The sequence below is a fragment of the Phacochoerus africanus genome, chromosome 4 (assembly GCF_016906955.1).
Source record: "Phacochoerus africanus isolate WHEZ1 chromosome 4, ROS_Pafr_v1, whole genome shotgun sequence".
In the NCBI taxonomy this organism is placed as follows: Eukaryota; Metazoa; Chordata; class Mammalia; order Artiodactyla; family Suidae; genus Phacochoerus; species Phacochoerus africanus.
In genome coordinates, this window is record NC_062547.1 from 79,136,635 (window position 1) to 79,152,909 (window position 16,275).

General features: G+C 42.6%; 1 protein-coding gene across 4 annotated transcripts in view; it reads right to left on the reverse strand.

Moving 5' to 3' along the window:
* The window catches only part of RUFY1 (RUN and FYVE domain containing 1), a 47,889-nt gene that overhangs the window by 27,042 nt on the left and 4,572 nt on the right, over positions 1 to 16,275 (reverse strand). For 3 of the 4 annotated variants that reach the window (XM_047777882.1, XM_047777881.1, XM_047777884.1), the window contains exons 2-6: positions 15,467 to 15,640; positions 13,978 to 14,095; positions 9,215 to 9,316; positions 7,299 to 7,422; positions 1,349 to 1,410 (exon numbers count right to left, since the gene is read on the reverse strand). In XM_047777882.1, the coding sequence (XP_047633838.1) occupies positions 1,349 to 1,410; positions 7,299 to 7,422; positions 9,215 to 9,316; positions 13,978 to 14,095; positions 15,467 to 15,640 (580 nt within the window). Of the gene's footprint in view, positions 1 to 1,348; positions 1,411 to 7,298; positions 7,423 to 9,214; positions 9,317 to 13,977; positions 14,096 to 15,466; positions 15,641 to 15,819; positions 15,895 to 16,275 lie in introns of those variants that run through there. The other variant, XM_047777885.1, reaches the window with a different exon arrangement.

A 16,275-nucleotide genomic window follows, 5' to 3' on the forward strand; every position in this document is an offset into this window, starting at 1 on the left:
GAGGTTGCGGGTTCGATCCCTGCCCTTGCTCAGTGGGTTAACGATCCGGCGTTGCCGTGAGCTGTGCTGTAGGTTGCAGACGCGGCTCGGATCCCGAGTTGCTGTGGCTCTGGCGTAGGCCGGTGGCTACAGCTCCGATTCGACCCCTAGCCTGGGAACCTCCATATGCCGTGGGAGCGGCCCAAGAAATAGAAAAAGACAAAAAAAAAATTAAAAAAAAAAAGAATATATTTCAATTTCAAGTGAGTAAATCCTTGTCATTTGGGCACATGAAGCATTAATGGGGTTTCTGCTGGTCCCTTTCTCGGTAATGCGCACTGCCGAGGCACTGAGACCAGAGTCCTCATCAGGGAGATGTGTGACAGATACACAGGGTAAAACATGCAAACACAACCCAAGGATTTCCAGTGACACTCCCTTCCATGCCTGTCTCCCAACCTTTCCCCACAGGCAGCCATGTTTTCAGGCCTATATGCTTCTCTAGAAATGGAAAAAAAAAAAAAAAAAAAGGTAACCCATGTGAATGGAAATACAACATATAAATATGTAGATGTCTTTTTTATTATAACATAAATGGTAGCATGTTATACACATTGCTTGCTTCATTTTCTTTTTTTTTATAGGATAACTTATTTTAATGCTCTAACAAGGATGAAGTAGTGCTACATGTGGCATGAAAAGACATCCAAGGTACACTAGGATCAAATAATAAGTCCAGTGGCAACTTAAGTATATAATAATGCCTTCCCATTTACAACCAAACAAACCATAAAGCAAATTATGCTACTGACAAATTTATACCTGCAAGGCATTAAAAAGAAGGAAAAAATGGGCATTCCTACTGTGGCACAGTGGGTTAGGATCCGACTGCATCAGCTCGGGTTGCTGCGGAGGTGCAGGTTTGATCCCTGTCTTTGCACAGCGGGTTAAAGGATCCAGAGTTGCCACAGTTGTGGCGTAGGTTGCAGCTGCAGCTCAGATTCAATCCCTGGCCCAGCAACTTCCATATGCTGTGGGTGGGGCCCTAAAAAGACAAAAACAAACAAACAAAAACCAAACTCACAGACACTGGTGGTTGCCAGAGGCTGGGTTAGGGGGTGTGGGTGAATGTGGTGATAAGGCACAGACTTCCAGTTATAAAATAATTAGTCCCAGGGATGTAATGTACAGCATGGTGACTACAGTTAACAATATTGTAATACACATTTGCAAGTTGCTAAATCCTAAAAACTTTTAGGAGAGATCCTAAAAGTATTTATCACAAGAAAATTTTTTGTAACTACATATGGTGATGGATGGTAACGAGACTTATTAAAAATGTGAAGAAGGCAGACAATGCAGAACTTACTCTTTGCCACCATCAAGATCCTGCACATCCTTGAGGTAGAGAGAAAAATCGATCACTCCAACCTGACAGAAATAAAATGCACAAGTTTGTTTGTTTATTGATTTATTTACTTACTATTTTAGGGCCACTCCCGTGGCATGTAGAAGTTCCCAGGCTAGGGGTTGAATTGGAGCTACAGCTGCTGGCCTATACCACAGCCACAGCAACTTGGGATTCAAGTCATATCTGCACCTACACTGCAGCTGAAGGCAATGCTGGATCCTTCACCCACTGATCGAGGCCGGGAATCAAATCTGTGTCCACACGGATACTAGTCAGATTCCTTTCCGCTGAGCTACTATGGGAACTCCAGAATGCACAAGTTTAAATGAAAAATAAAATTTCCCACTTTCTATACACCTAACGATCTTTAAAATTCAGGGTATTTACATTCTTAGCTCTTTCCTACAGTTAGGCTAACCAGCTTATAAAGTAGCAATCAAAGTAAAAAACCAAAAGAAAAATAACCTCATTACCTTCTGGAAGAAAAATTTACTAAAAATTCAGAATTTAAGGTAACATTCTGAAGTTTTACCACCTGGTATCTACTTCTTTTTTCTTTTTTTAGCTGCGCCCGTGGCACGTGGACGTTCTCTAGCCAGGGATCAAACCCATACCTCAGCCAAGTGGCCTGAGCTGCAGCAGTGACAAGGCCAGGTCCTTAACCTGCTGAGCCACAGAGGAACTCCTATCCACTTCGGTACTTGCTTAATGTTCTCTCAATAAGCATGCATTTCTTTTATAAGACAAAAATTAAGTAATAAAAAAGAAATACATATATTCTATGTAGTTCGATGGGGAAAAAGGCAACAATAGGAAGAATTAACACCCAAAGCAGAAATTACTGGGTTAGAAATCAGATAAAGCCCTCCTCCCAAAGCAGAGTGATGAATAAAAGCACGACCTGGTTCTTAGAGTCCAACACAGTAGACAGATCTCCACCAGGTGCATAATATCATAAGTTACTAGCACCATGCTCTAAGCAACTGAGCTAACTGGCCACCGCTGGATATCACAAGTTATAAAAGTGAGATCCTGGAGTTCCTGCTGTGGCTCAGCGGAAACCAATCTGACTAGCATCCATGAGGATGCAGGTTTGATCCCTGGCCTCGCTCTGTGAGTTATGGATTTGGTGTTGCTGTCACCTGTGGTGTAAGCCGGCAGCTGTAGCTGATTCGACCCCTACCCTGGGAACCTCCATATGCCGCAGGTGTGGCCCTAAAAAGACAAAAAAGAAAAAAGAAAAGGGAGATTTTAAAAAGCCGTAAGAGAATACTCTCATACAACTAATAGATGTGAATAAAACAAATGATTTCTAGAAAAACAGAAATGACTAAAAATTGTCCTATGACTTAGGAAACCAATAAATTGACCAAAAGCAGAGTTCCCATCATGGCACAGCAGAAACGAATCTGACTAAGAACCATGAGGTTGTGGGTTTGATCCCTGGTCTCGCTCAGTGGGTTAAGGATCCAGTGTTGGCATGAGCTGTGGTGTACGCTGCAGACTCAGCTGGGATCTGGCATTGCTGTGGCTCTGGCATAGGGCGGCGGCTACAGCTCTGATTAGACCCCAGCCTGAGAACCTCCATATGCCGCGAATGAGGCCCTAAAAAGACAAAAAAGTAAAAAAAATAAAAAATAAATTGACCAAAAGCTGCAAAAACTTAAAGTGGTCAAAGAATGAGGACCATAAAGCTTTTTGCATAAAGCTGCAATATTCATACCACTAAGGTTTTTTTTGTTTTTTTTTTTGTTTTTGTTTTTTTTTTGCTATTTCTTGGGCTGCTCCCATGGCATACGGAGGTTCCCAGGCTAGGGGTTGAATCGGAGCTGTAGCCACCGGCCTACACCAGAGCCACAGCAACGCGGGATCCGAGCCGCGTCTGCAACCTACACCATAGCTCACGGCAACGCCGGATCCTTAACCCACTGAGCAAGGGTAGGGATCGAACCCGCAACTTCATGGTTCCTAGTCGGATTTGTTAACCACTGCGCCACGACGGGAACTCCATATACCACTAAGTTTTAACAAACCTTTAAATAAAAGTAATTCCTGCTCTAATAAGCTGTTGTAGAAAACAAGACAAAAAGAATAACACCCAGCTTATAAGGTTAATACAATCCTGAAACTGAAAAGGGACAAAAGGAAAATTCAGAAAAGTGTCACTTGTAAGTAGAAACACAAAAATTTCAAATAAACTACAGACATATTAAATCTAGGAGAACACTAAGAGAATAATGCACAGGAGATATGCAAGTTTCTGGGCTAGGGATTGAAATGGAGCTGTAGCTGCTGGCCTACACCACAGCCACAGCAACACCAGATCTGAGCCACATATGCAATCTATGCCGCAACTAACAGCAACGGTGGATCCTTAACCTACAGAGCAAGGCCAGGGATTGAACCCACATCCTCAGAGAGACTACGTGGCTTTCAACCCGATGAGCCACAGTGGGCACTCCTCTGGTAATTAAAAGACTATGTTACTGCTGTTGGGGAAATGTAAGTTGGTACGTCACTATGGGAACAGTATGGAGGTTCCTCAGTAAACTAAAAATAAAACTATCATATGATCCAGCAATCCTACTCCTTGGCATATATCCAGACAAAACTATAATTCAAAAAGATATATGCACCCCAATGTTCATAGCAGTGCTATTCACATTAGCCAAGACTTGGAAACAAACCTAAATGCCAAATTGACAGAGGCACAGATAAAGGAGATGTGGTACATATGCACAATGGAATATTACTCAGCCATAAAAAAGAATGAAATGACCTTTGCAGCAACATGGATGCAACTAGAGATTCTCATACTAAGTGAAGTAAGTCAGAAAGAGGACAAATACCACATTATAGCATTTATATGTGGAATCTAAAATATGGCATAAATGTACCTATCTACAGACTAGAAAAGGTCTCAGACATGGAGAACAGACTTGTGGTTGTCCAGGAGGAAGCGGGTTGGGGAGGGACTGGAAATTTAGGGTTAGTAGATGCAAACTATTACATATAAGAACGGATAAGCAATGAGGTCCTGCTGTATAGCACAGGTGACTACATTCAGTATACTATGATAAACTATAATGGAAAAGAATATACAACAGAATGTATATTTGTGTATAACTGAGTCACTTTGCTGTACAGTAGAAATACACTATAAATTAACTATACTTCAATTAAAAAAATAAATTAAAAAAAGACAGTGTTACTGGTATGAAAATAGAGACCCAGAGACTAAACAAAGTCCAGAAATAAAGTTCAGCATATAATGGATATTTCAACACATGATAAAGGTGGAGCTTCAAATTAGCAGAAAAATAGTATTTGGTATATAATATTGAGTAAAATTGGTTTACTACCTATATAAGAAATCCAGATTTCCATTTCACACCATGTCAAACAAATGACAGGCAGAATATTTATAGATATAAAAAATACACATTTTGTTTGAAAAAATAGGTTTATTTTTAGATGTGGAAGGACCTTCTAAGTATAATACCTCAGAAGGTATGAGAAAAGTCCATTAAATTTGAGTGGGCAAAACAAAAAAAAAAGGTTCAGAGGGAAAACAAGCCCAGAGAAATCAGATAAAAAAATTCATAGCAAATGGTGAATAGCCTTAATCTATAATAAAAGAGTAGAAAAAGATGGAAAACTCAAAAAATGGGCAAAGAATATGAACAGGTAATCACAAAAGATGAACCATCAATGACAAATAAAACATGAAAAAAAATACTTGATCTCCCTAGTTCTCAAAATACAAATTTCAAATGAGTTGTTTTTTTTCTTTTTTTTTTTTTTGCCAAGGTGTGCAGCAGCTTGATGTGGGAATCCCAGTTTCCAGGCCAGGGATTTAAACCCCATCTGCAGGGGTGAAATTGTTAACTCTTAACCACTAGACCCACCAGGGAACTCCTAAAGAGTTGTTTTTTCTATCAGATTGAAAAAGACCAAGAATGCTCACACATCATCACAACACTCGCATAGAATATGTACACTCTAGGAGTTCCCATCGTGGTGCAGTGGTTAACGAATCCGACTAGGAACCATGAGGTTGCGGGTTCGGTCCCTGCCCTTGCTCAGCGGGTTAACGATCCGGCGTTGCCGTGAGCTGTGGTGTAGGTTGCAGACGCGGCTCGGATCCCGAGTTGCTGTGGCTCTGGCATAGGCCGGTGGCTACAGCTCCGATTCGACCCCTAGCCTGGGAACCTCCATATGCCGCGGGAGCGGCCCAAGAAATAGCAACAACAACAACAACAACAAAAAAAAAGACAAAAGACAAAAAAAAAAAGAATATGTACACTCTGACACAGCAATTCCCAAATTTATCCTAAGAAAAGAAACGGATAACAGTCAAAAGAAGCATGAGGATGTTTATAATGTTGTTATAACATGGCAACAACTTATGTTTAATAAGTAGTGGTTAAATAAACTACAGTATATTCATAAAGTGAATTACTGTGCAGTCATTTTAAACCAGTTTATATCTCTTGACATGGGACATTATGCTAAGTTAAAAAATTGCAAAATTGGGAGTTCCTGTTGTGACTCAGTGGAAATGAATCCAACTAGTAACCATGAGGTTGCATGTTTGCTCTCTGGCCTTGTTCATCGGGTTAAGGATCCGGCATTGCTGTGAGCTGTGGTGTAGGTCACAGATGAGGCTTGGATCTTGCATTGCTGTGGCTGTGGTGTAGGCTGGCAGCTGTAGCTGTGATTTGACCCTTAGCCTGGGAATCTCCATGTGCCACAAGTGCGGCCCTAAAATACAAAAACAAACAAACAAACAAAAGCAAAATTGTGCTTGAAATAATCATTTTGGTTTAATGGAAAAAGAAAACTCCAAACACTTGCCTCTAAAATATAAATTCACACGTGCCCCTTTATTCATGTGCTGGAAGACTATATCCCAAAATGTTAACACTGATTTAGCTGTTTCTGTGTATTAGGATTACATGTGATACTATTTCCTTTCAAAAAAACTTCTCCATATTTTTTGAAAAAATTTCAATGCACAAAACCAAGAAAACTATTGGAAAAAAAAAAGAGAGAGAGAGAGAGAGAGAGAGAGAGGACAGGTTACCAAAAAAACACCCCAAAACCAAAAGACCAAATACCTGACCTGGCCATGGAGGGATTGGGGAAGCTTTAGACGCTTCATGTCTAAACATGTGATGGCAAGAAGGATGGCACAGTGGCCCTGAAGAGGGGTGGGGGTGAAATGGGGAAGGGGGTCCTGATTTACATTTTAGGCCTCGGCCCTGGCCCCTGGCTCCCGAGCAGAAGGAAAGTCCATTGCAAGAGGGCTGTCCCCCCACAGGCACTCTGCACCTTACTGCAGACTTTCTTTTCTGCTCCGTTTTATCATCTGACTTCCAAATCTCTCCTGAGTCTATCTTCCCATACCCCAAGAACCCTTTTGGGTCTTTCAGACTTACCTGCTCAATATTTTTGCTTTCTCTATTCTTGGCCGCTTCTAACTCATGGCCTGGATGGCTGCTTGCTTGATCTTTCTCAATCTCAGGCCTGACCATTTCAGGGCACTGCTTAAAAACTGCCAATGGCTTCCAAAGCTCCAGCAACAAAAGCCAAAGCCCGGCGATGATGGTCTCACAATTGGGTCCACCTCCGCCTTCATCTCATGCACCCAGCATCCTGTGTCCCAGCCTTGGAGAACTGTTTCCTGTTCCCAGACAAGCCATGCTCTCTGTGTGGGCCTTTGGACCTTTGCCCATGTTATTTCTTCACCCTTCCTGGGGACCTTGGCCAGATGTGCTCCCCACTGCCCAGCACAGCACGCTGAGAGGTTCTGGGCCAGATGCCCCCTCCTCAGGTACAGCACACATCTACAGATGCCATGAAAAATTCCTGGCCCAAAGAAGCTATTCCAAAATTCCCATTTTACCTGAGAGTCCAAGTCCTCTCCCTTTAAGCAGAGATTCGCATCAAGCACGTTGAGCCCCACCAGCAGACCAACAATGACCATCCCTTCTTCCTCCATCAGCAAGGCCTCGGGCTCATAGAACTCACTGCAAGAGATGGACATGATGGGAACGCCTTCACCACCCTTCTCCTAGACCTGCCCTGTCCTCTCCCCCCTCCGGGCTCACGGCCTGGCTGCCACCTTCACTGGGGGCCAGAGGCTCCCCTGTGGGCACTCCCTTCTGCTTTTCATCCCCTCTCCACTCTAAGTGCTGCTAGCTCTTCTCTGGCCTCTCCTCTCTCTCGTGCCTTGGAATGGGCTCCTCCTGCTCTGGTCTAAGGTTAACTCCTCGGTTCCAACCCTGGACCCCAGCCCTCCTCACCTCTTGGCTCCTGTGTGCCTGTACATCACTCTGCCCCTTCTGTTCCCATGGGCTCCTTCTTTTGTGTGGCTGTGAACTATTTCCACACAAACTCATGTCAACAGGAAGTGGGATCCCACAGCTCCCCCCATCCCCAATCCAAGAGGAAAACTCTTCCCTCTTCCCCATGTCCTGCCCAACAACATGGGCTGCTTGTACTTCCCTACCTCCCAGGCACCTCAGCCATGTGTGGTGAGGCTCTATCCATTACTGCTGTTCCTCTGTTTTTGATTTTTGGCTGCACGTGTGGCATGCGGAAGTTCTGGGGCATGGGATTGAACCCGAACCAGAGCCATGACAACACTGGAACCTTAATCCATTGTCCCATTCATTACTGCTCTGGTTACCAGTGATTTGCTAATTTACTATCTTGTGTGTGTGTGTGCACACATAAGAACTCACTGTCTTAAGAACTAGCTGATGAGAACAAAATCTGTACCTCAAAGTTACTCAGTGTAACTGTACTCAAAGGACAAACTACATGAACTATTTGAAATCAGTATTTATCATGTAAAGATACATTTGATCATAAGCCATGACTTGAAAACAACAGAAAATTTGGGGTGACAGGCCACGCTGTAAATTACATTTTTATTTCAATCAGATAAGAGCATTACCTCAAGAGAGATTTTTCCCTTGTAAATTCCCATACCCTGGAGAAAATTCCTCTTGTAATAATTATTTATGTTTATATAGTTATAAATATAAAAACTGAACCCAGTCATAAATTTCAGAGATAGACAATCCATCCTTACTGATGCCAAAAGAAAAAAGTTTACAAACTGAGTATGAAATCCCCCAACAGGTAATCTAGGTTTGTTCTCTTACAAAAGGCAGGGTTTTATACTTTAAAATTGTCCACTGAATCTAGTTAAAGTAATTTCCCCCCCATTATCATCCAATCGAATAAATACCAATTTGTTGAAACTTAATGGAGTTGACTGTCAGTTACCTATCTTTAGGTATTTAAAAATTTTTTAATTTTTTAAAAATAAAAAAAATTTTTTTGGGCTGCACTGAAGCTCCCAGGCCAGGGATTGAATCTGAGCCGCACCTGTGACCTACACCACAGCTGCAGCAACGCCTGATCCTTAATCCACTGTGCTGGGCTGGGGGTTGAACCCGAGCCTCAGGAGTGACCTGAGCCACTGCAGAGACAACACTGGATCTTTTAACCTGTTGCAATATAGCAGGAACTCCTAATCTTAGGTATTTTTGAAGAATTATCTTCAAAATGACTTTTCAAAATGAAAAGTAATGTGAATCTTTGTTCATAATGACTTTTAGACCTCAGTGCTCAAAAAACTAAAATACTGCAATTTTAAAACTAAGCCACAGAATAGTTACATAGTTACATTCAGTAATAATTTGAATAAGAACTGTGCACACTATACATCCTTGTTTGAATTCCAAATGATCTATAGAACTGTGTACTAATTACAAAGCAAAAGACCAGCAAAGACAGCTAATGAAATACCTTAGGAGATGTTTATTGTCTATAAGCACTTTCAGATAATCTGCCAGTTTCTTCTGCATGAGGGCAAGATAAAGCCAAGCTCTGCCCCTTCCCATAGCTGTCCTGGAATTCAAACAGAGAATGAGCCTGTTACAGCCTAACAACGACAACAAAAAACAAAGGGGAAAAAAGCCAATTTAGCCAAGGAGAAATACATGTTAACACATACACATGTCTGTGAACGCAGAAGGCTGAGGAGATGGCTCACTGCATCCTCCGGGGAATGTTTGAGGTCTATATTATGGGCATGTACTCCCCCCACACACACACACCAAAAAAAGGACAAAAAAAATTAAGCCACAAACACCTGATTTCTGGAACAAAAACAATTAGATAAAACTTTACATGTATTCATTTAATTTCACGGGGAGCCAGAAAATAGGTTAGGTTGTATAACGGGATAACCATTCTTTCAAAAGACTAACAGAGAACATAGTTGTTAAAGTGTTGCAGGGTTTCTAAGGCATTAGCTCAAAAGGGCACTTTTATTTTTGATTGTGGTAAAATACACATATAAAGTTTACTTTTTTTTTTTTTAAGGCCATACATGAAGCATATGGATGTTCCCAGGCTAGGGGTTGAACTGGAGCAACAGCTGCCGGCCTACACCACAGCCACAGCAACACCAGATCTGAGCCAAGTCGGCAACCTACACCACAGCTCGAGATAACACTGGATCCTTAAACCACTGAGGAGGGCCAGGGATTGAACCTGTGTCCTCATGGATGCTAGTCAGATTCGTTTCTGCTGAGCCAAGACAGGAACTCCCTAAAGTTTACCATCTTACTCATTTTCAAGTGTACAGTTCAGTAATGTTAGGTACATTCACATTGCTGTGCAACCAATCTCAAATCACATGTGATTTTGAAAATATGTTTTAAACATTAAAAGAAAAAAAAAAAATCTCCCTAATTGTACATATAACACTATTTAGGAAGAAACAGGATTCTCTTCTAAGCAGAGTAACTACATTTGTAATATCCAAGAAAGTGTTAAAGGTATGACTGTAGTCAATATTTACATCAAAAGATCAGGAGTTCCCGTCGTGGCGCAGTGGTTAACGAATCTGACTAGGAACCATGAGGTTGCAGGTTCAATCCCTGGTCTTGCTCAGTGGGTTAAGGATTCGGCATTGCCGTGAGCTGTGGTGTAGGTTGCAGACTCGGCTTGGATCCCGCGTTGTTGTGGCTCTGGTGTAGACCAGCGGCTACAGCTCCGATTCGACCCCTAGCCTGGGAACCTCCATATGCCGCAAGAGCGGCCCAAGAAAATAGCAAAAAGACAAAAAAAAAAAAAAAAAGATCAGAGAGCACCCAACTTAATAAGCTGATTTGGATTCCCCCTTGCCAATAAATGAAGTTAAACTAGAGTAAAAAAGAAAGGAAATGAAATAGGAAAAAAAATACATTTAATGTTGGGATGATGTGAAAAATAAACACTGACATGTGCTGCATGGTGGGAGCATAAACTGGTACAATTCTTCCAGCCGGCAATTTGATGACAGCAAGTTATCCAAATTCTACATCTAGTAATATAGCCCAAGGAAATAATTTAGGATATACATAAAGATATATGTTTGGGGATGGTCACCACTTCACTGTTCAGATAATGAGAATTTGAAGACTATCACAAAGCCCAAAGTGAGGGCCATACAACGGAAAGCTATGTGCTCATTTCAGAAATGTTGTGGGGGAGGGAGTGGGATGGACTGGGAATTTGGGGTTAGTAGATGCAAACTACTGCATTTGGAGTGGATAAGCAATGAGGTCCTGCTGCACAGCACAGGGAACTATATCTAATCACTTGTGATGGAACATGACGAAGGAGAAAAAGAATATATATATATATATATATATATATATATATATATATAAACTGGGCCACTCTGCTGTACAGCAGAAATTGACAGAACAATGTAAGTCAACTATAATAAAAATAAATTTTAAAAGTGATGTTGTGGATGAATACTTTATATGGAAAAAGGTTTAAAATATTATATTAAATGGGAAAAAAGGCTACAAAACAGTATGTACAGTATAATACTTTTTTCCCCCCAGTTGCACTTCTCCATACACTAATACACTGCTCTTAGTTTAGGTTCGCTTCCACATTGCTATGCATATGAAAATAATACAAATTCTGATTTTCTCCCCTTTTTACAAAAAAAATAATGTTATACATGCTGTTACGCAACTTGCTTATTTCACTTAGTATCTGTCATTTGGAAAGTTTTTCCATACACAGGACATTTCTCATTTATTTTTTTTCATAGCTTCATCAGAGTGTTTCAGTATTGGACTGCACCATTCATGTAGCTACAAATAAGGCTGCAATGGTCATTTTCATGGGTTAGATCTACAGGATAAGACACCTAAACGTGGAATCCTGGGTCAAAGGGTAGATGCACTGGTGGTTTTGGTGGGTAGTGCCAAACTGTATTCCATGAGGAGTGCAATAATGGTGCCACTGGGGGAGGTGCAGGGGAATAAAAATAGAATCTTATGTATTTGTGTGACTATGCATTGAAAGCATCTAAAAGGATTTTGACCAAGATAATTTAATTGCAGTTTTTTTTTTTTCCTGAGTATAGAAGCATTTTTTTGCTTGGCTTTGTTTCCTAATTAAAAGTTATGTAATAAGGGAAACAGGTGTTTTTAATTTTAAAGAAAGAGAGAAGACTTATCTGCTGCCTGGGTCTCAGTGCTACTATGTCAACTCCTTTTTTTTTTTTTTTTTGGTCTTTTTAGGGCCACACCTGCAGCACATGGAGGTTCCCAAGCTAGGGGTCGAATCAGAGCTGTAGCTGCCAGCCACAGCCACAGCCACAATACCACCAGATCCCAGCTGAGTCTGTGACTTACACCACAGCAATGCCAGATCTTTAACCCACTGAGTGAGGTCAGGAATAGAACCTGCGTTCTCATGGATGCTAGTCAGATTCATCTGCTGAGCCATGATGAGAACTCAATGAACTCTTATTCATTGTGTTAACAGTATATTTAATAATAAACCATGACATGAAAACAATGAGAAATTTGGGGTGATAGGCCATATTGTAAAAGATATTTTTTGTTTCAATTAGACAAGGAAATTAAACTTTAGAGAGATGCCTCTCAGGATGCAAAGTTCATCCTGCAAGTTTCAAACCACCTTAGAGCACGCAGTCTCTCCCCTCTCAAAAATACTAGTTATAATTTCCAAAACACTATAGAAATTTCAGAACTTTTGTTACTACTTCATGAAACAGTAAAAACACCGCAACCCTTTATGGAGGAAAGCAGTAGCCTTTTCTCACATGGGTCCCAACAAGACTACTCTTGCAGAGGCATGAAGAGGAGGGCTCTACTGTGTTTTTCCTCTTTGGCAGACGGGGCAGGATTCTGGCGCTTAAGCAGGTTACTTGTTTAGTATCCACCGGGTTAATGAGAGAGCAGAGGCAGTGAGTTCAGCTGACAATAAGCTCTTTGTTAGCATAATAAGATCGCAAAAATGCCTCCGTGCCTAAGTGGGAACAGAGACCTGGGTGCAGGAGGAGGGTGAGTCCAGCCAATCAGACGACCCAGGGACAAGGTCTAGTGCTGTACTCCCGAGGGAGTGAGCTGGTCGGAAGGGGATGGGCAATAGGACCACATAAAGAACTGGAGAAACAAGGCAGAAGGCTTTTGGGAGGCTCAAGAGAGGGGCACCAAATAAACAAGTGAAAGGTGATCACCTGCAAAAGGTTTTCACCTTAAGCGGTAGAGGCCCAGAGAGCTGAACCAGGGATGGAGCAGAAGGCTTAAACCCTATCTTGAGAAGAATGCACAGGGCTCGGCAACAACAGAGTTGAGTGGAATTGAGAGATTTCAGAGGCCAATGAACCTGTGTTTTTTTCTTGGCTCCACCACTCACTTGCTGCGAGACCCTGGGCAAACGACTTAACCACTCTGAGTCTCAGTTTCCGTACTTGGAGACAGGGGTACCAACAGTTTAGTTCCTAGAGGCTTGTCACGGGCATATAAAATGAGATAATGAAATTTCCTCAGCACCATGCCTGGCACATGGCAGGCCTTTAGCTAATGGTGGTGTCTATTATTACTACCTGAAAATGGAACAGGCTGGCTCTGCAGAAGGTGAAACAGAGGCTGGATAGTTGACTCCCCTGGGAGACCCTGCAGGGACTCTTTTGCATTGGCCTAAGGATCTCCAGGGCTCCTTCTAAATAGTTTCCGTGATATGCCTGTTTTCTGTCCAGTTTTTTATTTTCAGCCTATACATAGGGATCCCAAGGACAAACCTAGACAATGTAAATGATTCATTAGTCCCAGCCTTTTCACAGATGTCCCTTGTCCTGGAATCTAAAATCTGGCCCACACTGTATTATTCAGAAAACTGCCCAGTGGCATTGGAAGCAGTGATTCCAGGAGTGTAACAACTTCTTTTCCTCCTGGGACTACTCTTTGGGTAACAACACTTTTTCAAACTATTTGACCTTGTGTGAAAAGCAGGAATCCCTATCCCCATTTTAAAGAAACTGAGGCTCAGAGAGGGGCAAATTTTGCTCAAGCCCAAGTGTTGATGCACAGCAGAGCTGGAACTAAAGTCCAAGTGAAAGAGGGGCTTTGCTAGTTTGTTCTAAATCAGAAAACGCTTTATCGGCAAGGAATTGAGAAACTGATAAATACAGGGAGTTTTTTTTTTTTTTTTTTTTTAACATCAAATCGATGTAACTACTTCTCACTCACTTTAATTCTGGCAGATTTCTGACACTAGTGGCTATATCTGATGCTTCTGGACAAAGTTTCTCCACCAGCTCCAAAGGACCAAAGAAAGATTTATTTTGGCCAATAAAACTCTTCTTAACTAAAAGGGAAAACAGAAGTGTTATTCATAAGAACAAGTTGCAAAATATCTTCAGGGGCCCACAGTCTCTCTCCCCAAAGCCCAGTGAATGCTGCAGAGCTGCCTGGTTACTCCTGATCCAGTCTTGGGGACTCGGAGAGGCCAGGTACCAAATGAGCTCTCCCTTCCGCTGATGACAGGGTATCTCTGATCTACTCACTATGCCTTCTCCCAAGTATTTATTATCCATGAAATAAAATACCAGCTCAAATGATGACCTGTGAAATCCTTCCCGTTTCTCTCTCCTACCTGATGCCAAAATCAAGGCTTGATTTCAATCATCACCATTTTTCATCTGAACTGCTGTAATAACCTTCTAATGGGGGTCCCTGCTCTTAATATTGTCACCTCTCCACCTTTGCAATCTGTTCTCCACATAGGTCAAGGTTTAAAAAAAAAAAACCTAAGACAACCCCCCCCCCAAAAAACCCTAAGTCAGATCTTGTTTTTTCCTTGCTGAAAATCCTTCCAATACCCTTGGAATAATATCCAACTCCTCACCTGACCTATAAAAACCTATGTGATCCAGCCCACCCCAACTTCCCTGACTTACCTCCCCTCCTCCTTCTCAGCCCACTTTAGTCACCTGGTGTCTTCCTCAAAGCAAGTTTAGTCCCTCTCAGGTACTTGTGCCTGTTTTGTTTTTCTAGAAAGGCTCTTGCCCCAAATCTTTTGCATGATTGACTCCTTTCTCACATTTCTCAATGAGTCTCAAACACAGTCTCAGCTCACATTTCCCCCCAGGAAGACCTTCCTCTCTCGCTCTAGCCGAAAGGTTTTCCCTTGATTTCCTATCATTTGACCCATTTTGCTTCCGTGAATTGGTAGCACTTTGTAATTATGTTTGCTTCCGAATTTATCGTCTGTCTCCTCTTCTAGAACTGTGCTGTCCAAGGCAGTTACTAGCCACAAGCACCACTGAGAACCTCAACTGCAGCCAATGCAATGGAGAGGTGCTGTAAGTGTAGAACACATGGTGGATTTTAAGCCTTAGTATGAAAAAGAATGTAAAATCTCATTAGTAAGGTGTATGCTGATTATGTGTCAAAATGATAATATTTTGTCTATATTGGGTTCAATAACATGTATTATTAAAACTAATTTCATCTGTTTTCGCCCTTTTTTTTAAAACGTGGCTACTAGAACATTAGACATCGCATATGCGGCTTGCATGGCATTTCATTTGGACAGCGCTGCTCTAGAATGTCCCCTCTTGTTTTGTGCGCTGCTGTCATCCCAGCACCCAAAACAATGCTTGGCTTTGATGAATACACACTGAGCAAACAGCTAGCCTGAATTTCCACGCCCCCCAAACGCCCCCCTAAGGCTCACCTTTCAGCCCATGTTTGAGGCAGTGCTCCATCACTACAAAGAACTGCTGCAAAGGGGCATGGTCGGCATCCAGGCTGCGGCCCAGGCTCAGGGCAGACTGGAGCAAGACCTTGATGCTGAGTTTCATCATGTGCATCAGGTTGGCACGCTCCTCCATTATCTGGCTCTTGGAAGCTGTAGGGCAAGAAGCAGGGACAGCTTCGTTAGTGGTCTGAGTGTTGTTCCGGTGAGGAAGGTACATGCGGGACAATGAAGGGAAGACAGTCCAGGCGGTCTGCTCCAAGCGCGGGATGTGCGGATTAACTGGGGTTAGCAGCCAGCCGGTTTCTGACCCGGGGAGGTCAAAGCCGCACCTTGGCAGCTAGGACTGTGGGTCAGACTCCAGAGGCCTCTCCCAGGTAGCTCCGCGTGTTGCTACGGCGACGGCCCTTACCAAGATTCTCCGCGATTGGTCTCTCCCACGCCCAATTCCCACCAATGAAAAGGCTGAAACTCTAGGAAGCCCTGCCCCAAGCCGGAAGGCGTGCCGGGAAAGCGCTCCACCCACTCTCATTCCTATTGGGGGCGTTCAGCTCACGCCCTCGGAGTTTGTGGGCGCCATGTTTACTCCTCTGCCCCGGGACAGTGGGTGGCAGTTTTCGGGATGGGTTGGGTTAGTCTTCACACCGTCGGGACGGCTTAGTGGGTCAGCCCTTTCGTCCGACTGTGACAGCCGGTGTCTTCGGGGAAGCCTACGCCCCTTAGTTCCACAGGTTCTCGTTGCCCATCTTTCGTCCACAATTAGTGGATAATTACGAGTTCTACACACG